General features: G+C 41.7%; 1 protein-coding gene across 4 annotated transcripts in view; it reads right to left on the reverse strand.

Annotated features, from left to right (window-relative positions):
• Positions 1-8238: 8238 nt before the first annotated feature.
• The window catches only part of sh3pxd2aa (SH3 and PX domains 2Aa), a 434682-nt gene continuing 418372 nt past the window's right edge, over positions 8239-24548 (reverse strand). For all 4 annotated transcript variants that reach the window (XM_052027259.1, XM_052027258.1, XM_052027260.1 and 1 more), the window contains 2 exons: positions 21468-21587; positions 8239-21032 (listed from right to left, as the gene is read on the reverse strand). In XM_052027259.1, coding sequence (XP_051883219.1) covers positions 19026-21032; positions 21468-21587 — 2127 coding nt within the window. In that variant the 3' untranslated portion in view covers positions 8239-19025. The remainder of the gene's footprint in view (positions 21033-21467; positions 21588-24548) is intronic.

A 24548-nucleotide genomic window follows, 5' to 3' on the forward strand; every position in this document is an offset into this window, starting at 1 on the left:
CCAGGGGGTTTATCTACCTTTATTTGCTGTAAAGCAGCAAGCACCACCTCCTCCTCTTTAATCTCTATATCTTCCATGACACTACTGCTTGTTTCTCTTCCTTCCATACACACTGCCAGTTTCCTGAGTTAATACTAATGCAAAAAACTGTTTAAGATCTCCCCATCTCTTGAGGCTCCACATATAGACAACCACTGATCTTCTAGGGGACCAATTTTGTCTCTTACTATCCTTTTACTCTTAATATACCTGTAGAAACCCTTCGGGTTTACCTTCACATTATCTGCCAAAGCAACCTCATGTCTTCTTTTTGCCTTCCTGATCTCCTCCTTTAGTATTTTCTTACATTTCCTATACTCTTCAAGTACCTCATTTGTTCCTAGTTGCCTATACCTGCTATACACCTCTTTCTTAACCAGAGCACTAATATCACTTGAAAACCAAAGTTCCCTATGATTGTTAACTTTGCCTTTAATCCTGGCAGCAACATGCAAACTCTGCACTCTCAAAATTTCACCTTTGAAGGCCTTCCACTTACTGGACACATCCTTGCCAGAAAACAACTTATCCCAATCCACTCTTCCTAGATCCTTTCTCTTTCCACAAAATTGGCCTATATCCAATTTAGAACCTCAACAAGGACCAGACCTTTCCTTATCCATAAGGACCTTGAAAGTAATGACATTATGGTCACTGGACCCAAAATGTTCACCTACACATCTGTCACCGGACCTGTCTGGTTCCCTAATAGGAGATCAAGTATTGCATTTTCTCTCGTTGGTACCTCTATATATTGATTCAGAAAACTTTCCTGAACACATTTGACAAATTCCAAGCCTTCCAGCCCTTTCACAGTGTGGGAGTCCCAGTCAATATGTGGAAAGCTAAAATCCCCTACTATTACAACTTTGTTTCTTACATTGGTCTGCTATCTCTCTACAAATTTGTTCCTCCAATTCTGACTATTGGACAGTCTACAATACAGCCCTATTACTGTGGTCACACCTTTCCTGTTCCTCAGCTCCACCCATATGGCCTCTGTAGACAAGCCCTCTGGGCTGTCCTGTCTACACACAGCAGTGATATTTTCCCTGACTAGTAATACCACTCCTCCCATAGAACCATAGAAAACTACAGCACAGAAAACAGGCCATTTGGCCCTTCTAGTCTGTGCCGAAACAGGATTCGGCTAGTCCCATTTACCTGCCCCCAGCCCATACCCCTCCAGACCTCTCTCGTCCATGTATCTATCCAATTTACTCTTCAAAGTTAAGAGCGAGCCCGCATTTACCACATCAGATAGCAGCCCATTCCACACTCCCACCACTCTTTGAGTGGTTCTCTCTAATGTTCCCCCTAAACCTTTCCCCTTTCACCCTAAAGCCATGTCCTCTCATACTTATCTCTCCTAATCTAGGTGGAAAGAGCCTACTTGTATTAACTGTCTATGCCCCTCATCATTTTGTAAACCTCTATCATATCTCCCTCATTCTTCTCCGCTCCAAGGAATAAAGTCCTAACATGCTCAATCTTACCCTGTAACCCAACTCCTAAAGACCTGGCAACATTCTAGTAAATCTCCTCTGCACTCTTTCAATCTTACTGACATCCTTCCTGTAGTTTGGTGACCAGAACTGCACACAATGTTCTAAATTTGGTCTCACCAGTGACCTATACAACCTCACCAAAACATTCCAACTCCTATACTCAATACTTTGATTTATAAATGCCAGGATGCCAAAAGCCTTTTTTACAACCCTGTCTGCCTGTGACTCTCAAGGAATTATGTATCTGAACTCCCAGATCCCTTTGTTCCTCCACACTCCTCAGTGCCCTACCATTTACTGTGTATGTCCTCCCTTGATTTGTCCTTCCAAAATGCAACACCTCACACTTGTCTGCATTAAATTACATCTGCCATTTTCTGGCCCATTCTTCCAGTTGGTTCAGATCCCTCTGCAAGCTTTGAAAGCCTTCCTCGCTGTCCACTACACCTCCAATCTTAGTGTCATCCGCAAATTTACTAATCCAATCTACCACATTATCTTCTAGATCATTGATATATACAACAAACAACAATGGCCCCAACACAGATCCCTGAGGCACACCACTAGTCACAGGCCTCCAATCTGAGAAACAACCATCCACAACCACTGTCTTCTCCCACTCAGCCAATTTCGAATCCAGTTTACAACCTTACCATAAATACCCATTGACTGAACCTTCTGAACTAATCTCCCATGTGAGACCTTGTCAAAGGCCTTACTAGAGTCCATGTAGACAACATCCACAGCCTTACTTTCATCTACTTTCTTAGTGACCTCCTCAAAAAACTCTACAAGATTCGTTAAACATGATCTACCAGACACAAAGATGTGCTGACTATCCTTAATCAACCCTTGGCTGTCCAAATACTTATATGTCCTATCTCTCAGAATTTACCCACTACTGATGTCAGGCTCACTGGCCTGTAATTACCTGGTTTACTCTGAGCCTTTCTTAGACAATGGGACAACACGAGCTATCCTCCAGTCCTCTGGCACCGTACCCGTGGCTAAGGACATTTTAAATATATCTGCCAGGGCCCCCGCATTTTCTACACTAGTCTCTCAAGGTCTGAGGAAATATCTTGTCAGGCCCAGGGGATTTATCTACCTTTATTCACTGTAAAGCATCAAGTACCTCCTCCCTTTTAATCTCTATATGACACTATTGTCTGTTTCCCTTCCTTCCGTATCCACGATGCCAGTTTCCTGAGTAAATACTGATGCAAAAAAACTGTTTAAGACCTCCCCCATCTCCTGAGGCTCCACACATATATGACCACTCTGATCTTCTAGGGGACCAATTCTGTCTCTTACTATACTTTTGCTCTTAATATACCTGTAGAAACCCTTTGGGTTTACCTTCACATTATCTTCCAAAGCAGCCTATGTCTTCTTTTTGCCTTCCTGATTTCCTTCTTTAGTATTTTCTTGCATTCCCTATACTCTTCAAGTACCTCATCCGTTCCTAGTTGCCTATACCTGCTATACACCTGTTTTTCTTAACCAGCTCACCAATATCCCTTGAAAACCAAGGTTCCCTATGCTTGTTACCTTTGCCTTTAATCCTGACAGGAACATACAAACTCTGCGCTCTCAAAATTTCGTCTTTGAAGGCTTTCCATTTACTGAGCACATCCTTGCCAGAAAGTAACTTATCCCAATCCACCCTGCCTAGATCCTTTCTCATTTCCACAAAATTGGCCTTTCTCCAATTTAGAACCTCCACTCGAGGACCAAACCTGTCCTTATCCATAATTATCTTAAAACTAATTGCATTATGGTCACTGACAAGATTATGCTCCCCCTCTATCACATCTGAAATAACAGAATCCCGGAACATTAAGCTGCCAGTCCTGCCCCTCCTGCAACCAAGTCTCACTAATAGCAATAATGTCATAATTCCACATGCCAATCCATGCCCTAAACTCATCTGCCTTACCTACAATACTCCTTGCATTGAAATAGATGCACCTGAGAACATTTCTATCACATACAAAGCTTTGATTTCTGTCTGTACCTGCAGTCCTCACATGACCATTTTCCTCCTCATTACCTGCTCTAACACTGCTTCCCCTCCCCCTGCAAATCTAGTTCAAACCCCCCCCCCCCCCCCCCAGAGCAGCACTAGCAAACCTACCCACAAGTAGGTTCGTCCCCCTCCAGTTCAGGTGCAAACTGTCCCTTCAGAACAGGTTCCAGCTGCCCTGGAACAAAGCCCAATTGTCCAGAAACATGAAGGCCTCCCTCCTGCACCATCACCTTAGCCACGTATTTAGCTGCATGATCCTCCTACTTCTAGCCTCACCAGCATGTGGCACAGGTAGCAATCCTGAGATTGCAACCTTGGAGGTCCTGTCCTTAAACTTTGCACCTAATTCTCTAAACTCTGCAGGACCTCCTCCTCCTATCCACATCATTGGTCCCTACATGGACCATGACATCTGGCTGTTCACACTCCCTCCTGAGAATATCAAGAACTCAATCTGAGATATTGCAGACCCTGGCACCAGGCAAGCAACAAACCATCTGGGATTCTCAGTCTCTCCCACAGAACCTCCTATCCGTCCCCCTAACTATTGAATCCCCAATCACTACACTCTCCTCTTTTCCCTCCTTCCTTTGAGCAGAGGGTCCTGCCTTGGTGCCAGAAACATGACGACTACAACTTGTCCCTGGTAGGTCGTCCCCACCGGCAGTATCCAAAACGGTATACTTATTGTTGATGGGAATGGCCACCAGAGTGCTCCACTCTGTCTATACCCCTTCCTTTTCCTAACAGTCATCCAGCTACCTGCCCCATGACTTTTAGGGGGTGACTCTCCCTGAAACTCCTGTCTATGTCTGCCTCACAAATGATCCAAAGTTCATCCAGCTCCTGCTCTAGTTCCCTAACACTTTGTCAGGAGCTGATGAAGGCAGATCTGTAGGTGTGGGTTACATGGACTTGGAGGACTTTTGACAAAGTCTTTTGTAGTAGGCTGGTCCAGAACATTAGGATACATGGGATCCATGGTGTGTTGGCAAACTGGATGCAAAATTGGCTTGATGATAAATGGCAAGAGTGTGGCGGTCTGGGGGTGTTTTTCTGACTGATAGTCTGTAACCAGTAGTGTACTAGTGTGCCCTTCATGATTTTATACACCTTTATAAGATCACCTGTCTCCTAGCTTCCAAGAAATAAAGTCCTAGCCTGTCCAACATCTTCCTATAACTCAGTCTCTCAAGTCCTGGCAACATCCTTGTAAAACTTTTCAGCACTCTTTCTAGTTTAATAACATCTTTCCTACAGCAGGGCGACCAAAACTAAACAATACTCCAAGTGCGGCCTCACCAGCACCAGGCCCCTCCCATCTTTTATACTCAATGCACTGACTTTTAAAAGGCCAGTGTGCCAAAAGCCTTCTTCACTACCCTGTATACCATGACTTTACTTTTAGTGAACCGTGTACCTGAACTCCAAGGTCCCTCTGATCTACAACAGTCCCCAGGGCCCTGCAGTTCACTGTGAAAGTCCTACCTGGATTTAACTTTCCAAAACACAACACTTCAGGCTTATCTGAATTAAACTCCATTAACTGTTCCTCAGCCCACTTACTCAGCTGATCAAGATCCCCCTGTAATTTTTGATAACCTTCATTGTCCAATATGTCAGCTATTTTATGGTCATCTGCAAACTTACTAACCATGCCTTGTACGTTCTTATTCAAAAATTTGATATGGATGACAAACAACAATTGCGTCTAGCACCAACCTGAGGCCCAGCACTAGTCACAGGCTTCCAGTCCAAGAAACAACCTTTTACCATTACTCTGCTTTCTACCATTAATTAGCCAACTCTCCCTGGATTCCATGCAATCTAATGTTCCAGAGTAGCCTCCCAAGTGGAACCTTAAAGGCCTTACTGAAGTCCATTTCAACCACATCTACTACCCTGTCCTCATTAATTTTCTTGGTCACATCAAAAAACTCAAGTTTGTAAGACATGATCTCCCACTCAAAGCTGTGCTGACTACCTCTAATGAACCCGTCTTTCCAGATGTATGTATATCTTATCCTTCAGAATCTTCTCCAGTAACTTACCTACACAGATGTGAGGCTTACTGGTATTTAGTTCCCAGGTTTTTCTTTGTCACTCTTCTTAAAGGCACAACATTTGCTGCCATCCAGTCTATTGGCACCTCACCCATCAGGAATGATGCATATATCTCAGCCATGACTCCTGCAATTTCTTCTCTAGCTTCCCAGTGTTCTTGGATATACCTGATCAGGCCCTGGAGATATGTCTACCTTCATACCTTTACAGACATCCACCACCTCATCTACTGTGACTGACCTTTACATTGCCGAGACCAGACATCAACTCTTGGACACCTCCCCTTACTTATCCCTTAACCTGGACCCCACCAAGGTGAATCAGGCCATTGTCTCCCACACTATCACCGACCTCATCGCCTCTGGAGATCTCCCCTCTAATGCCTCCAACCTCAGTTCCTCTACCCTGCACTGCCCATTTCTACCTCCTGCCCATGATCCACAAATGCAACTGCCCTGGTAGTTGCATTGTTTCTGCCTGCCTCTGCCTCACTGAACTAGTGTCCTCATATCTTGACTCCATTTTGTCCCCCTTGGTCCAGTCCCTTCCCACCTGTGTCCTTGACACTTGGCATGCCTGCCATTACTCTCATCTCCCTGGCTCTGACCACCTCATTTTCACCATCATTGAGTCTCTGTACACTTCCATCCCCCATCAGGAAGTCCTTAATGCTGTTTCTTTCTCAATAACAGATCCAAACAGTTCCCCTCCACCACAACCCTCCTCCGTCTGGCAGAACTGGTACTCACCCTCAACTTCTCTTTCGGCTCTTCCTACTTTCTCCAAACCAAAGGTGCAGCCATAGGCCCCGGCTCTGCCTGCCTCTGCCAGCTACGTGGAACAGTCCGTGTTCCAAGCCTACACTGGTAACGCCCCCAAACTCTTTCTCTGCTATATTAACGACTGCATTGGGGCTGCTTCCTGCAGCCATGCTGAGCTCATCAATTTCATCAACTTTGCCTCCAACTTCCACCCTGCCCTCAAATTTACTTTGGTTCATCTCCAACACCTCTCCCATTTCTGGATCTGTCTCCATCTCTGGAGACAGATTAACCACAGACATTTTATAACCCCACTGACTCCCAGTTACCTTGACTACACCTCTTCCCACCCAGTAACTTGCAAGGATGCCACCCCCTTCTCCCAGTTCCTCTGCCTCAGTCACATCTGTTCCCATGATGAGGCTTTCTGCTCCAGAACATCTCAGATGTCCTTTTTTTCCCAGTAAATGGGGTTTCCCTTCCACCACCATCAAAGCTGCCTTCATCTGCATCTCCTCCATTTCCCACACGTCCTCAGCCCATCACCCCCACCCCCCCCCCCCCCCGACATAACAGGGACAGGTTCCCCTTGTCCTCACCTACCACCCCACGAGCCTCCACATCCAAATCACAAAGAGTAGGGGTCCCAGAACAGATCCCTGTGGAGCACCACTGGTCACCGACCTCCAGGCAGAATACGCTCCATCTACCACCACCCTCTGTCTTTTATGAGTGAGCCAATTCTGAATCCACACAGCCAAGTTTCTCTGGATTCCATGCCTCCTGACTTTCTTAATGAGCCTTCCATGAGGAACCTTACCAAACACCTTACTAAAATCCATGTACACCACATCCACTGCTCTACCCTCATCAATGTGTTTTGTCACATCCTCAAAGAATTCAATCAGTGTTGTGAGGCATGACCTGCCCCTCACAAAGCCATGCTGACTATCCCTAATCAGACTATGCTTCTCCAAATGCTCATAAATTCTGTCCCTAAGAATCTTTTCCAATAATTTGCCCACCACTGAAGTAAGACTCACTGGTCTGTAATTCCCAAGGTTATCCCCACTCCCTTTCTTAAACAAAGGAACAACATTTGCCACCCTCCAAACATCTGACACTACTCCTGTGGCCAGTGAGGACGCAAAGATCACTGCCAAAGGCGCAGCAATCTCTTCCCTCGCTACCTGAAATAACCTTGGATATATCCCGTCCAGCCCCAGTGATTTATCTATCCTAAAAGGACTAAAACATCTCCAACACTACATTCTAGGTCCACAGGATTGCCTTTCAGCCCCTGAGCAACTCTGAGGTGTCCAACTACGCCATGGAAGAAAGTGTCCAGGTAACTTCCTTCTTCCCCAGTGTATGCAGTATTTGAAACTCAGTCACCAACACTGAAAAGAAGATCCTTGAGCTGGAGATCCTTTCTGCCGTTGTGGCTGCTTGGGATCTCACTAGTCTTGACAGACTCGCACAGGATCAAACCATCACCTGCACAGCCAGCTCTATCTTATTATATTTAATTATTTTATTCATTTAGTTTTCTGAGCTTTGAAAGATTATTAACCAAGTTAATAATATTATTTCAACTTTATACTTTTCAAATTTTGACTGTAATGTGGGCCACAGTCCTAATTTTCTCCTTAATTTAATCCTATTTGTTTAAATTTATTTTAATACGTGGCAACACCCCTTTTCCCACTGCACAATATTCCCACATTTACCAAATCGCTGACCTCAGCACTCTATAAAAAATCCTCTCAGATGACTGCCACTATAATCTGACAAAGATGCTGCCACAAAGGTTTACACCATATGTTCCACCTTTATTGTCATTTTGGTTCTTCTGAGTTACAGATACATCATGGACACTTTAAAAAATATACAAAAAGCTTCATAAAGCAAAACCTTGTTATTTTAGAAAAAGAATCAATGCTGAATATTTGAAGCAATGAACCTGAAGGAGAAGTAACTTCGGTTTCAAATTAATGGCCTAAATATTGCCATTAAATAATAGGATGGTTTATGTCAGATGAATCTTTAAAATAGATACTGCGCTACAAATGGAATGAAGGTCACACGAGACATTATCACTAGCTTATTTTATAAGAATAGGTTCTTTCTAAGGACACTGAAAGTATATGTTGTAGTAGTTTTCTTTCAAATATTCATGCCACAGACAAAATGTCAGTAAATGCAAACCCTACATCATACTTCACCGTCTGTCAATATTCCTGCAAAAACTTCTTGCATTTTATAAATGATATAAATTATATTCCCCACTGATTAATTTCAAAGGCAAAATGCTTGATAAAAACAAGTAACACTTGGCCTTTAAAGAAGAAATTCTGTTTTCTTCCATCTAAACCAGGCTGTCTTTATTGTGCTAATGAATAACTACACAACTATATGGACCATGTTCAATTTCCTATTCTGTTTGGTTAGCGAATGTTCAATAGCCATGGACCAGAAAGAGGAACACAAATCAGGCAGGAATTGTACTCCTGATCATTATCCAGCAGGTTATGTATGATTATCTGCTAAAATGGAGATTGGTTTGGCTGTGGTCCATGTTGAATATCCAATATGTCCAACATTTGGAACCAGTTACAAAGAATGTAGAAAGAATGGTAACATAACTGAAATATTTTGTGTCAAGGAAGTATATTCACACACAAATCATTAACATTAGAAGATGAATTAAAAGCACACAAATTCACATATAGAGCAGAAGGCCATTCAGCCAATTGTGCCAATGCCACCTCTTTGATAAAGCAGTCTCATTTATCCCATTTCCCCAATCTTCGACAAAACTCTGAAATTATGAGAAGACAAGAACGGTTAAGCTTTCATTTCTATTTTTAGAATACAATCAATGCCATGTAACTATCTTGTGAGTCAAAAGGTATGTGTTCAAAGCCTACTCTGGGACATCTGCACATTATCTAAACCAATACTCCAATGCTATATGAAGGCTGTGCTGCATTGTTAGAGAGGTCATTCTTTGGTTGACATTGTTCAGATAGATGCAATGATTAAAGAGAAGAAAACCCACTTTGTCCTGGCCAATTTCCTACTTAACTACCACCAATATAATATCAGATTAAATATTCAGTATTTATCTCTTTCCTATTACTAGGGTCTGATAGTGTGCAAAATGGCTGTTGTGTTTATATTTTAAAAAGTGATTATGCTATAAAGGTAACTTTTTTGGCTGTAAAGTGCCTTGCAATTTTGTGAAATACAATAAAGCAGTATGTAAATACAAAAACATTGTTCCATTTAATTAAAACTCAACAATGAAAGGTCCCTGACCTGAAACATTAACTCCATTTCTCTCTATACTGATGCCGTCTGACGTTGAGTGCTGGCAGTATTTTCTGATTTTATTTCAGATTTCCAGTATTTGCAGTACTTTGTTTTTATATTTTAATATTTAGTTTGGACCACTCGTCAAAGACAGCAAAAGAAAGCCAGCATATACAATTACAATGAAGGCATAAATTCAAAATTTTGCATGTTGGATAATTTATTGCAATGAAGAAATAATCATGTGGCTTTTTCAATAGTGCACCATTATTAACTAAGGATATAAGATGTGAAGAAAAATAGCAGCTGTGACTGTACAGTATAAATCCAAAGATACAGATGTAGCTGCATCACAGGCAGAAAATAAACACATAGGTAGAGCAAACAATTAGGTGGGCAAGTGGTATGTTGTGTTTTATTACAAGAGGGTCAGAATATAAAAGTAGGAAACACTTGCTGCAATTATACATGGCTTTAGAGAGGTCACACTTGGAATACTGTGTGCAGATTTCGTCTTTGTACCTAAAAAAGGTAACTCTTCCGTGGAGTCAAGTGCAGTGTAGATTTATGAATTGAATAGTGGGATAAGGGAGTTGTCCTTGGGAGAGAGATTGAGGAAGATTGCCCTACAATCACTGGAAAAGACTAAGAAATAATTTCATTATGACCTGCAAAATTCCATGAGGGATTGACAGGGTGGATGCTGAGAGACAGTTTCCTCAGGCTAGAGTACCTAGAACTAGGGAACATTTTCTGGGGATAAGTGTTCAGCAATTTAAGACTGAGATTACAAATTTCTTTCTGCAGGGGGTCGTATCTTTTTAAAACTCTTGACTTCAGTTGGCTGAGAATATTCAGTCATTTAGTATATTCATGACTGAAATCAATAAAGTTTTGAATACTGTGGGAAATAAAGATTATTAAAATTGGTTGAGGTACTGCAGATGCAAGGTGAACTGTGAATTTGCCAAATGGTTGAGCAGCTGAGGGTCCATGAGGCCTTCCTTTGCTCACATTATTCAAGTTCTTACCATCATCATCATGGATCAAGGTTGAGGTGTTAGAAATGAAGTGCAAGATTGGTGGCAAACTGAACTGAAAATTGTTGTAATCCTTCCATTGTCAGCTGCTGCAGTCTGAATGTCTTGGTTCACTGGCGGGCACATCCATTAATGCGGAGTTGTGGCAGTACTTAATGGCTGAGTAAGAATTGTCACCATCAGTCACAGTCATCTGGATAAAACAGTTTGAGATGGAATGGTTTTCATTCATAGTAAAGAATATGACAATGAAAGGATGTGGTCAGAGGAAAGTCAAACCTTGTACTAGAAATAAAATAATATTCCTCACAGGAATATTTAGACTAAAATCGAAGATGCCAGAAATGATCTCAATTAAAATGAATTAGTTTATTGTGTTTTGTTAAGATGAGACAATGCTGGATGAGTCGGAGAAGCAACACTGAGAGAAAGCTGCACTATTGGAAGGGCAGTACTTAAGGAATGCTGTGGTGTTGAAGGCACAGTATTAAGAGACTAGCACTATTGGAGGATTCATACTGAAGGAGTGCTTCAATGTCAGAGAGGTGGTACTGAAAAAGCACAGTACTGTCAGTGGGATATCACAAGGAGTACTGCATCTTTGAAATAAGAACACTGAGAGAATGTTCTCCTGTCAGAATGGCAGCGCTGAGGGAGAGCCACACAGTCAGAAAGGCAGTAATGAAGGAACACTGCATGGTTGGAGGGGCATTATTAGGGAATGTTATGCAGTTAGGATACTTCTAGACATGACTACAACCAAGGCCACATCTGATTTCTCAGGTGGACTTGAAAGATCCCATATACTTTTTTAACAGCAGCATTGAATTTCATTAATACCTGACTAACATTTATTTTTGAACCAACATCATAAAAAAGCAAAAACATATTTGACATGTCATTTATCTCCTATCTGTTGCTTTGGGAGTATGCTGCCTGTAAACTTACTGCTGTATTTTCTGAATTGCAACAGTGACTCGTATTTAGTTGGCAGTGAAGTCCTCTGGGGAATCCTGAGGTGTTGAGAAGGCACTGGTTCATTGTTTCTTTGACTTCATCTTGAGTCACACAGATTGAGATTATGAGCAATAGCTAAAGCAGTAACACAGCCTCCAAGATACATAATACCATCATGATAATCAAAGTAGCACCAAGAATGTTTTACTTACTGAAGAGACAGCAAGAGCCCAGCTGTGGCTTTATCTTCTTTTTATCATAAAACTAAATATTTATTGTACTATTGCTCTGCAGACAGCACATGAGGAAATCTTTTCTCTTTATTTTGGCCTTTACTGCTACACAGCCAACAATAATGATCACTTTTGTTTTTAGAGTAGCCTCCATTGGCAGGTGAGAAGATAATACTGCCGGCTGAAATCTCCTTCACTCTACCCCATGCATTATCTCCTATGTACTTCCAGTGATGAGCTGAAACAGCCCAGCTCAGTTATTCATAGCAATTAAATCAATTTTATTCAGCATTACCATGCTCTCCCTCTAAAGCCCATCACTACATAGATCCATAAGCCACAAATGAAAGCATCAATTCTGAGCTGAAATAATATTCAGATTCCTGAAACGTCCTTCACTCTCCATCCTCCTGTTGGTTACAATCAACAGAAACAGGAGACAGGCACAAATAAACCCTGACCCCTAATTTCCTAAATCCTGCACTACTTCATAAGAATGGTTTATAAAAAAACAATTTATCTCTTGCTGGTTTGCCAGACTAATCGAGCAATACCTATATACACAGTGAGGCATTAGCTCAACTCAACTCAATAGAATTATATCACAGTTTGTAGATAAACAGGATCATATCAAAATTTGAAACCTACATCCCAAAGGCAGTGCCTGAGAACAGTTTTCCCTGAACCCCATTTTGTTTCCCCTTGTGTGCACAAATGCCCTCCCGGTTCATCACAATTGTTCGCACCAGGGTTACACACCTTTTATTAGGTACTACGGTTTGACATGAGATCATCAACTTGAAGTATTCATCTCTGCAGATGCTGGCTGACTTGCTGAATATTTTGTGCATGTTCTGATTTTATTTCAAATTTTCAGCATCTGTAGTATTTTATTTTTGTTTTACCAGATATGGATTTCAGACCCTGTTACTCCCTATCCCAGTCATACTGCCATCTTCAACTTATCATCTGCCCCCTCCTACATCTGTTGCTTACTTATGCAAGTACAGAACCTGCTCCAAGCCTCCCAATTGCAGGTATCTCAATTTCCAATAAATGTCCACAACAACAACAATTGGCCAGCATCATTTTCTTTTTTTACCCTCAATAATTTACACCAATTCTATATTGCACTTTTCCTCATTTTGTTTCTTTTTGGCAAAAAATTATAAAAGTGAAACAGTAAGTGAATAATTCTACTTGGATACAATAATATGAAATTGAAATTGATGATGAATCTAGCCGAGTTCTACACATATGCTACGTATATTTCAGCACAATGGAAATGTTATGATGATTATATTAAATTCCCTTCTGAACTTAGACAGCGGTGGAAACTCGAGGTTGGAAGAACCCAGAAAGTTCTAACACGATAATGGACAAGTTTTATTTTACTGTTTCCATGCATTCAGAATCCAATTCTGAAATCTTGTGACATTTAAAAAACTGGTTATAAGATGCAGGGGAAGATCAGTTTTAATTTAACTATATGGTCTGAGATCAGTGTCATGAGAAAAGCAGATTCTTCCAACCCTGAGGCAACTTTAAAAAGAAACTGTACAAGTCTTTATAACACCATGCATTTGTTTTGAAGAAATGAAACCTTCAATTTTATCAGTGAGCTGGAAGTACCTGGGCATTAAGGTAATACTGTTCGGACACATTTCTAATGTGTTTGGAATTCACCTAACACAGCTCTGTAAACTTTAATTGCGCCAATTCTTGTAGATTATTATAAACATAAAATATCAAGAGTGATTTCAAGGTGTGTTCTGCATTATTAGAAAATGCTTTATTCCTGATAGGCAACTGATGTTTGAAAGTGGAGACCTGTGATATTTAAAAATTTGTGTGATATATGAATAATCTAATATGAAGGGGACCCTTCTCTGTTCCCACAGGAATGGGCTGTGCATCATTCTGCTGATGCACCAATTTGCACACCATTAATACATTTTTACATCACTGGCAGCAAAGCAAGCATTACTGGAGGCAGCAGGCTTTACACAGCACTGTCCTGCTGACGAGGAAGCATATACCCTTCCAGCCCATTATATTTCCCAAAAACCTTGGCCTGATTTCTTGCCCATGTACAGTTCCAAAGCTAGTATCAAAATCAAGGTCAGTTTTAACTGGTACCTTTCTTCACCTCATAAAGCTCATACAATTTCAGTTTTCAACACATTAAGATGCTCAGTTTGTGCACTACAGTACTGATTGAGGCAGATGGGATCAAACAAATCCCTCAACGAGTATAAGTCCAAGAGTACACATGAGAAAGAAATCAGGAGGGCAAAAAGAGGGCATGAAATGGATCTGGCAGGCGAGGTCAAGGAAAATCCCAAGAGATTGTACAGATATATTAAGAGTAAAAGGGTGGCTAGGGAGAGATTAGGTCCCCTTAAAGATCAGCATGGCCGTCGTCTGTGTGTGGAGCCACAGGAAATGGGTGAGATTTTTAATGAATATTTATTATCATTAAGATCATTGAAGCTAAGAAATTGAGGCAAATGAGTTATAATGATTGGACCATATGTGAATTACCAATCATGAGGTATTGGCGATACAAAAGCACATTAACATCGATAAATCCCCAAGGCCTGACCAAGTGCATCTTCAGTCCTTCTGGGAAGCTAGGGAAGAAATCGTGGAGGCCCTTCCAGAATATTTGCATCATCTTTAGACATGGGTGAAGTTTTGGAAGACAGGGCAGCAAAGACACGCCAGGGAGTACTGGCCCGTGAGCCTGACATCAGTGGTGGGTAAGTTACTGAAGAGGATTCTGAGGAACAGGATCTCCCATCATTTGTATAGACAAGGTCTGATTGGGGATGGACAGCGTGGCTTTGTGTGTAGGAAACTGTGTCTCACAAATCTGTAAGAGTTTTTGAAGAGGTAACCAAAAGGATTGATGAGAGCAGGATAGTGGCTGTTGTCTATATGGACTTCAGCATGGCCTCTGACAAGGTCCTGCATAGAAGGCTAGTTTGGAAGGTTAGATCGCATGGGTTACATCCACTAGCTAAGTGGATACACAATTGACTTGATGATAGGAAGCAGAGGGTGATGCTGGAAGGTTGTTTTTTGGACTGGAGGCCATGACTAGTGGTGTGCCTCAGGGATCTGCGCTGGGCCCATTGTTGTTTATCATTTATAGCAACATTTGGATGAGAATGTACAAGGCATGGTTAGTAAGTTTGCAGATGACACTAAAATTAGTGGTATTGTAGATAGTGAGGAAGGGTTTCAGAAATACAAGGGGATCTTAATCAACCAAGTAAGTGAGCCAAGGTGTTCAATCCAGGTAAGTGCAAGGTGTTGCATTTTGGGAAGTCAAACCAAGGTTGGACTTGCACAGTGAACGGTAGGGCCCTGGGGAATGTTGTAGAACAGAGGGACTTGGAGGACAAGTCCAAGTTCAAAGATCCCTCAAGTTGCTGCGTAGGTCGATAGGGTTATTAAGCAGGCGTATGGTGTACTGGCCTTCATTAGTCAGGGTATTGAGTTCAAGAGCCGTGAGGTGATGTTGTAGCTCAAAAGAACTCTGGTTAGACCACACTTGGAGTATTGTGTTCAGTTCTGGTCGCCTCATTATAGGAAGGATGTGGAAACTTTGGAGAGGGTGCAGAGGAGATTTACCAGGATATTGCCTAGATTGGAGAGCATGTTTTATGAGGATAGGTTGAGTGAGCTAGGGCTTTTCTCTTTGGAGAGAAGGAGGATGAGAGGTGACTTGATAGAGGTGTACAAGATGATAAGAGGCATAGATCAAGTGGACAGTCAGAGACTTTTTCCCAGGGCGACAATGGCTAACACGAGGGGACATAAGTTTAAGGTGACTGGAGGAAGATATAAGGGGGATGTCAGGGGTAGGTTTTTTTACACAGAGGGTGGTGGGTGCGTGGAACACACTGCCAGCAGAGGTCGTGGGGGCAGGTACATTATGGACACTTAACAGACTCTTAGATAGACACATGAATGATAGAGAAATGGGGAGCTATGTGGGAGGAAAGGGTTAGATAGATCTTAGAGCAGGATAGAATGTCGGCACAACATCGTGGGCCTTAGGGCTCATACTGTGCTGTAATGTTCTATGTTCTATGTACATAGTTCCCTTAGAGTGACGTCACAGGTAGAGAGATGGTAAAGAAGGCGTTTGGCATGCTGACCTTCATCAATCAGGGCATTGAGTATAGGAGTTGGGACATGATGTTGCAGTTGTACAAGACGCTGGTGAGGCTGCAACTGGAATATTGTGGACAGCTTTGGTTAAGTTGTTACAGGAAAGACATTAAACTGGAAAAAATGCAAAGAAGATTTACGAGAATGTTGCCAGGACTCAAGGGACTGAGTTATAGGGAGAGATTGGACAGGCTAGGACTTTATTCCTTGGGAGCATAGGAGACTGAGGGGTGAGCTTACAGAGGTGTATAAAATCATGAGGGGCATAGATCGGGGGAATGCACACAGTCTTTTTCCCAGAGAAAGGGAATCAAAACCTAGAGAGCATAGGTTTAAGATGAGGGGGAAAAATTTAAAAGGAACCCAAGGGGAAACTTCTTCACACGGAGCATGGTGCATATGTGGAACAAGCTGCCAAAGGAAGAAGTTGAGGCAGGTACAATAACAACACTTAAAATACACTTCAACAGGTACATTGATAGGAAAGGCTTAGAGGGATATGGGCCAAATGTAGGCAAATGGGACGAGCTTAAATGTGCATCTTGGTCAGCACGGACATTGGACTGAAGGGCCTGTTTCCATGTTATATTACTCTATGGTTCTATGATTTGAAGCTCAGCTTGTTGAATCAAATCCTTTGCCGTGGCCTTTCATGAATAAATGTCAATTATCCAGTAACAGGACCTTGAATGTCTGGCAGAATGTGAGGTACATCTCATCACACAATTTCTCTTTACAGTCACTCTTGAATCAGAGTAGATGGTTATATCAAGTCCTACAGCAACACAATATATACAAAAGACTTTGGGTCCTCTGGAGAATTTATGCCAAACAAATATAGCAAAAAAATTACTACTTTATAAATAAAAATATCACATAAACTGTGGATGAAGCTCCTGCCTCTCATATTTTTAAGGTTTTCTGTGTTCTGTTATGCAGTCATTGCTGTTTTTGCAACATGTTCAAAAGGAATATTAAATCCATGCTTTCTGATGCAGATTTGGTTAAAAACGAATAGTAGAGGCAGAATATAATGGGCTGATTGAATTTTCAACATCTGGGACTCTTAATAACACTCCAAAGTAGCAATGTATATAATCCATATCCTGCATTTTTGGATCACTACAAATGTAATTTTACTACTGACATTCTAAAGATTTCTTTATTGTATAGATAATGAAAATATCTCAGATTGTAGGTGGAATCAATAAAGGGACCAGGGAAATTTAGTGACTGTGCAAAACTTAAACAATTATCAATGTTTACTTCATTGATTAAGAGCCGCGAGGTGATGATGCAGCTTTACAAAACTCTAGTTAGGCCACACTTAGAGTACTGTGTTCAGTTCTGGTCCCTCATTATAGGAAGGATGTGGAGGCGTTGGAGAGGGTGCAGAGGAGATTTACCAGGATGCTGCCTGGATTAGAGGGAATGGAATATGAGGAGAGGCTTAAGGTGCTAGGGCTTTATTCACTGGAAAGGAGGAGGATGAGAGGAGACATGATAGAGGTATATAAAATATTGAAAGGAATAGATAGAGTAGACAGTCAGCGCCTCCTTCCCAGGGCACCAATGCTCAAGACGAGAGGGCATGGCTTTAAGGTTATGGGTGGGAGGTTCAGGGGAGATGTCAGGGGGAGGTTTTTCACCCAGAGAGTGGTTGGTGCATGGAATGCACTACCTGGGGTGGTGGTGGAGGCAGATACATTGGACAGGTTCAAGAGCTTGTTGGATAGGCATATGGAGGAGTGTGGGATGGGGGGATATGTGGGAGGAAGGGGTGAGGTAGTGTGAGGGTATTTTGATGGATGGCACAACATGGTGGGCCGAAGGGCCTGTTTTGTGCTGTATGGTTCTATGGCTCTATGCACATCCCCAGGTAAAAAAAAATGTCATTTATCTCACCTGATGCAAAGGAAGATAGAGTCATAAGACTGGTACACCACAGAACAAGTCTGTGCCAACCTTTTGGCCCATCTATACTAATCCCATTTGTCTGCATTCAGATCATATCCTTCTATGCCATGCCTATTTAAGTGTCTGTCTAAATGCTTCTTAAATGTAATGATTGTATCTGATTCCTCCACTTCCTCTGGCAGTGTGTTCCACATATCAACAACTCCCCATGTAAAAAACAACTTACCTCTCAGATACCCTTTAAAACTTCTTCTCACCTAAAACTATGTCCCCCTGTTTTTGATACCCCTACAATGGGAAAGAGGTCACCCTCAGTCTCCTTCACTTCAGGGAAAACAAACCCAACCTCTACAATCTCTCCTTATAACTAAAGTCCTCCAATCCAGGATGACGTTGATTTCGACCAAGTTTCCCCTTTCTCCAGACAGTGCAGGGGCTGGAGAGGGCTAAATGCCACCTCGTCACATCCATAAAAATAGACCTCAACAGAATAATCTTTTACATATTTGAAAGAATGCTAATTTATGAATTAATGGCATGCTAAAGGCACCAGTGAAAAAATAATCTGGAATAACTCCTGACTATTCTATTGTAAGTAAATAATAAAACAATAGACAGCAATAATAATTAACTTAAAACTCCTACTCTGCTCAAAGGTCCGGCTTTTGAGTAAATCTGTTGCATGTGGGAAATGCAACATGCCTTTTTCCAGCTGTAAACAATCGGGTCCACTTTGAAACTTCAGCACTGTGAAGCCACCACGTGCAAACACACTGCACGATTCCAGTTGTCTGCAGGCAGCTTTCTACAAACTTTATCATATTTACGTTACAGTCTTACTGGTATACACTAGCTCAGCAATCCAGCAGTTGAAATATAGCAACATTTATTCCATGACAGGCGTGTAGGGCTGCCTGGTAGTTCCATTAGACAATGCACATTGCATCTATAAATTAGAAATATTTTATATAAAACAAATATTAGTATTTCTTTTCTAAATAATTTGAAGGCACCCATCCTTTTTGACAGCATCCACTGTCTATTATTTGACAGTACCACCAACCATTGGGATTGCGTTCCAGCACCTCCACACAACTACCTTCTTGGAAACCCATGGTTTCTTCATCTCCCTGATAGTCAGCAATTGCAATATACACCTCTCTCCAGTTGTTCTGCACGAACTGTGGTTTCTCCTGGATGCACACTGGCTTTGGTCTCACAGTGGACACAGGAATTCCATTTTTTTGGGAAATCCTTCCTGTGGCATTTGGGTCGATAACTCCACATTTTTCTGCAGGTTTACCCTTTGCTTGGATGGGAGATGAATTAGATGAGTGTAGGGTGTCAGATTCATCAATCTTCTTCCGTAACCGGACATTATTGAAGGATGAATTTCGGCGAATGCTGACTGTAGACCTAATATTGTCTGTACACACCATAGATTCATTCCTCCTGAGTGATCCAGGCAGGTTGGTACTTTCTTTGCAAGATGGGGCAACAAACACAGATTGTGGCCTCACGGCTGCCTGTTTTAAACCATTTCTCATTTTTACTGAACCATTCACGCTTCCTCCTAGTCTAGTAAACCCTCCGGGGGGTTTTGCAGGAATTGGGGGTGTTCTCTTTAGACCAAGGTTGATGTTGTTTAACTTCTGGACCTTGTCTATTTTCTCAGTGCTGTTGAGTTGATTTTCATTCATTGATCTCTCACCTCCAGATGATTCTATCTCAGCACTGCTCTCCGCAGGCTTGCCACTCACTTGCTCTAAGAAATAGACAGGGGCCCATCCCTCTGAGTCTCCAATTCTAATAAACCACCAACCACTATCTTGTTTTTCCAGAACCTCCACCATTATTCCTGCTGGGAAACTGATTTCATTATCCTGGACTTTCTCATATTTATCCACTGTCTTGTATTGGTACAAGGACTCTGCCTCCTGCTCACTGGGCCTTGCTATATCCAGTCCATACTGACCTGGTGATGCATTTGTTGAAAGATCCACTATACTTTTAGTAAAGGAGTCTTCTGAGTTTTCAGAGGATGTTAATGAGTTGGTTTCTCCATCATCACTTTTTGCCCCCTTGGAGCTGTGCTTAATTTGTCCTGTAGGCCTAAGATGGCGTCTGATGGTGCTCATCTCCATATTCTGCACTTCTGACTTCACCAGTAAAGGCTTTGGTCTTACAGAAGGCTTTGGTTTTGTTATGGGACTGGCTCTCTGCTCTGAGCGAGAATTTGTTTCACAAGCCTCCTTTTCTCTTTTTGGTCCAGGTTTCTGTGTAATGCAGCCACTGATATCAACCGTAGATTTGCAATAATTCTCTGTACTCTTTCCAAGATCCTGGTCCTTTTTGGTCTCAGATTTTAACTGAAGATTTTTTAGAGAATGCTTTGGTGAACTGTTTTTTGGTGAAGAGCTGGTTTCAGTTACTGACAGAGCAGTGACAACCTGACTAACAGTTTCATAGACTCCATTGGATGCCAAGCTATTACTACTTCCTTCTTGGTTGCAATCCTTATCACCAGGAGTACACATTATTTGGTCATCACAAGGCAAGCTTTCTGAAGATTCACCAACTTTGAAGTGAGCTTTTCTCAATGTTGAGCTTGGGCATTGTTTAATCTGCTGTTGGCTGGACTCTGCCTGGTGTTGATCTAATAAATCTTCTTTAATTAGTTCATCAGCAGCACACCTCAGATCATTCTGTGGCTCATGATCAAAGAGTGCAGAAGGAATATCATACTCTGGTTCTTCAAACTTGGGTTTTTGCTGTGTGAATTCCTTATCACTTCCTGGACTTGCTTCTTCAGAGTTTGGCTTGCTTTTGGTGGGTGGTGCTGGGGGAGGGACTTTTGGCCTCATTAGTGTGCTGCTTCTTCTGGACAGGTTTGGTTTCTTTCTTTTGTCAATGTATGATGATGGTGCCCACCCCTCCTTTTGCCCAATCTGCACGTACCACCACCCACCTAAATTTTTCTCAATGACCTAAGGATTAAATATGTAAACAATTACTATAGCTCAGACAAATAAAAATGACAATCAGAATAAGATGAAGCATTAAGGATGGAGCCAGAGCTGCTTGGCATGTATATGTCTATAGAATGTTGCGGCACTTAATCTTTGCTTATTGTGAAGCCTTTCAACTGAGAATATTTCAAGCAGAAACTTTAGTACTGAGTGCTTTAAGGAGGACTACATATTGTGATTTTGTAAATCACATCAGGAAATAAAGTAGAAACATTGGGAAAGAAAGATGTAGCTTTTCCCATTATCCAGTAATTACACAGGCATGACAGTCAATTGTTAGCACAGCTAACTGAGGGCAATGAAGTTAGATCCCACCATCTTATACAATTGCTTAAAAGTAAAGAGCTTCCTTGTGTCAACTTTAACCAGAAATGGTTAAAATATAATACATACCTCAGCTTTCTGCCCTCCACGGAAACTGATCCCATCAGCAATGTGTGTCTGGAATTCTGCAATAGTGTAGTATTCTACTTCAACAGCAGGTGGCTCTGGGGGCTTGGGCAACTGAAATCCCTGGATACGTGAAATAGAAGTGAACACTGGTTAAAACACTTTCACAGCTGCTGTCGTTAGATCTTACGTGGAACAAAAGGAAAATTCCAAACATTAGTGTACAATTTATTCAGCTGCACATATAAATATATTTTCTCTCCTTCCTATTCTTAACATTTAATATCCTAGATTTTCAGAAGAGACAGAAAAATGAAGTTGCACAGTGATTAATTTTTTGCTTCAATTTTTTGAGAGAAACTCCACCCATCTAACAAACCATTCCCTGTCTGAGTCTGTAACAAGGAACTGTTGATATTCTTCTGCTAAGAATGCTCATTCCTGACATGAAGAGATGCTGGATTGGCTTGGAACCATTTAGGTTTACAAGAATTGTCTGCATTGATACATCAGGAATGCAAATCATGTGCCCCCCCCCCCCCTTTGAAATGGAATCATCTTCTCTTTCAAATATTAGTCCTGAGAAGTGATAACCCCCTCACTCAGCCATTCCTTGTGGCAAACATTCTGTGTTCAGAAAATTAAGTCTTATGATAAAATTAATTTGTGCAGTGCACAAAGTTATTACGTCCTGTGAAAGTATTTCTATCCCAGTGCCTTAATTTTTATACATTCTTTCATACATTGCTCTCAACTGGATGAGAGCCTCTTGAAGGAGGGGTAGAGTCATACAGAAGCATGCCCTTCAGCCCACCCTTTCCATGCTGGCAATCAAGTACTTATCTATTCCAATCCCATTTACCAGCACTTGGTCCATAGCCTTCTATGCCTTTGTAATTCAAATCAAGTGCTAGACACTTTTTAAATGCTGAGTGACTACCTGGCTCCACGATTCATTCACGCAGTTCAGGTTCCAAATATCTTCAGGGTGGAAGAAGTTCTTCCTCAGATCCTCTCTAAACCTCTTTCCCTTTATCCTAAGCCTATGCCTTCTAGTTTTAGATACCTCTGGTATGAGGAAAAGTTTCTAAATATCCATCCTATCAACGTCCTTCATAACTTAGTATACCTCTATCACATTCCTCCTCAGCCTCCTGCATGCCAAGAAAAACAAAACCAGCCAGTACAGTACCTCCTCACAACTGAAATGCTCCACCCCAGACAACATCCTGGTGAACTTCCTCTGGATTCTCTTCAATGCAATCACATCCTTCTTACAGTATGGTGGCTAGAATTGTGCTCTGTATTCCAGCTGTGTTTGAATCAATGTCACACAAAACCATATGCCTACTGTATCCTGTATGCCTACTTCACCGTCTATCTATGCTACGGCATTCAAAGATACTTGGACTTACACACCAAGGTCTCTCTGTTCCTCATTATTCCCTAGGGCCCTATGATTCACTGTGTATATCCTACCCTAATTGGTCCTCAAATATTCCATCATTCCACACTTATCAGGATTAAATTCCATTTGCCATTGCTCTGCCTATCTTATCACCCGATCAATGTCATGCTGTAGCCTATGATTATTCTCCTCAGCATCAACAACACTACTGATTTTAGAGTCATCTGCAGACTTACTAATCATACCTCTTACATTCATATTGGAACCGCTAATTTACATAAGGAATACTCGTGGTCCCAGCACCGATCCCTGAGCCAAACAAAGTTTTTCACTGTACGTCAGTATATGTAATAATAGTAAACCAATTTCCCAATTTACACCACTAGTCACAGGTTTCCAATCACAAAAACAACCCTCACATTCTGTCTCCTATCATGAACCTTATTTTGGATTGAATTTGTCAACTTGCCCTGGATCGCATAGCTTCTAAACTTTTGGACCATTCTCCCATGTGATGTCCTGTTAAAGCCCCTAGTTAAATCCACATAGACAACATCAATCCCAGTGCCCACATCAATACATATGTTACATCTTCAAAAAATTAAGTCTTCCCTGGGCAGAGAATTCCACAGATTCACTACTCTCGGGGAAAAGCAGATACTCCTCATCTCCATCCTAAATCTACTCCCCCGATTCTTGAGGCTATGCCCCCTAGTTCTAGTCTCACTTACCAGTGGAAACAACTTTCCTGTCTTTAGCTTATCTGTCACTTTCATAATTTTATATGTTTCAAGAAGATCCCCTCTCATTCCTCTGAATTCCTGTATGGATAGTCGACTCAGTCTATAGGCTAACCCCCTCATCTCCAGAATCAACCTGATGAATCTCTGCACCGCCTCTAAAGCCAGTATATCTTTTCTCAAGTAAGGAGACCAGGACTGAACGCAGTGCTCCAGATGTGGGCTCACCAGTACCCTGTACATTTAAAGCATAACCTCCCTGCTCTTAAATTCAATACCTCCAGCAATGGCCAACATTCCATTTGCCTTCTTGATAACCTGTTGCACCTGCAAACCAACCTTTTGCAATTCATGCACAAGCACTCCCAAGTCCCTCTGCACAACAGCATGCTGCAATCTTTCACCATTTATATAATTATCTGATCTATTTTTCCTTGAAAAGTGGATGACCTCACATTTACCAATATTGTGCTCCATCTGCAGACCCTCACCCACTCACTTATCTGCATCCTCTGCACAATTTGCTTTTTCATATTAGAGTGAGAACAAGAGTGGGAAGCAATTTGAAAAGGTAGGCCCATTGTTGTTGTTCTTGTTGCTGTGGTGAGTAGTACGAGTACGGGAGCAGGAAGTCTCGTTGCTGTGGTACATACTGTGAGAAATAGAGCGAAAGCAAGAACAAGAAGGAATCTGAAAAGGTACACCCGTTGCTGCTGTTCTTGTTGCTGTGGTGAGTTGATAAGCCTGTTGATTAGCCAATTGGATAATTAGGCAGCAGCTGCCAATAAAAAGAAGTTAAGGTCAAGCAGAGTGGCCATTGTTGGAATAGACAGTGTTAAAGTGGGGAGCTGAGGCTTTGGCTAAAGAGGCTTCGGTGTGAAGAGGTGGAGTAGGTGAGCGGAGGCTTCTGGTATGTTCTCTTTCTTTCTCTGTTAT

Source organism: Pristis pectinata, chromosome 12, assembly GCF_009764475.1.
Source record: "Pristis pectinata isolate sPriPec2 chromosome 12, sPriPec2.1.pri, whole genome shotgun sequence".
NCBI classification, from domain to species: domain Eukaryota; kingdom Metazoa; phylum Chordata; class Chondrichthyes; order Rhinopristiformes; family Pristidae; genus Pristis; species Pristis pectinata.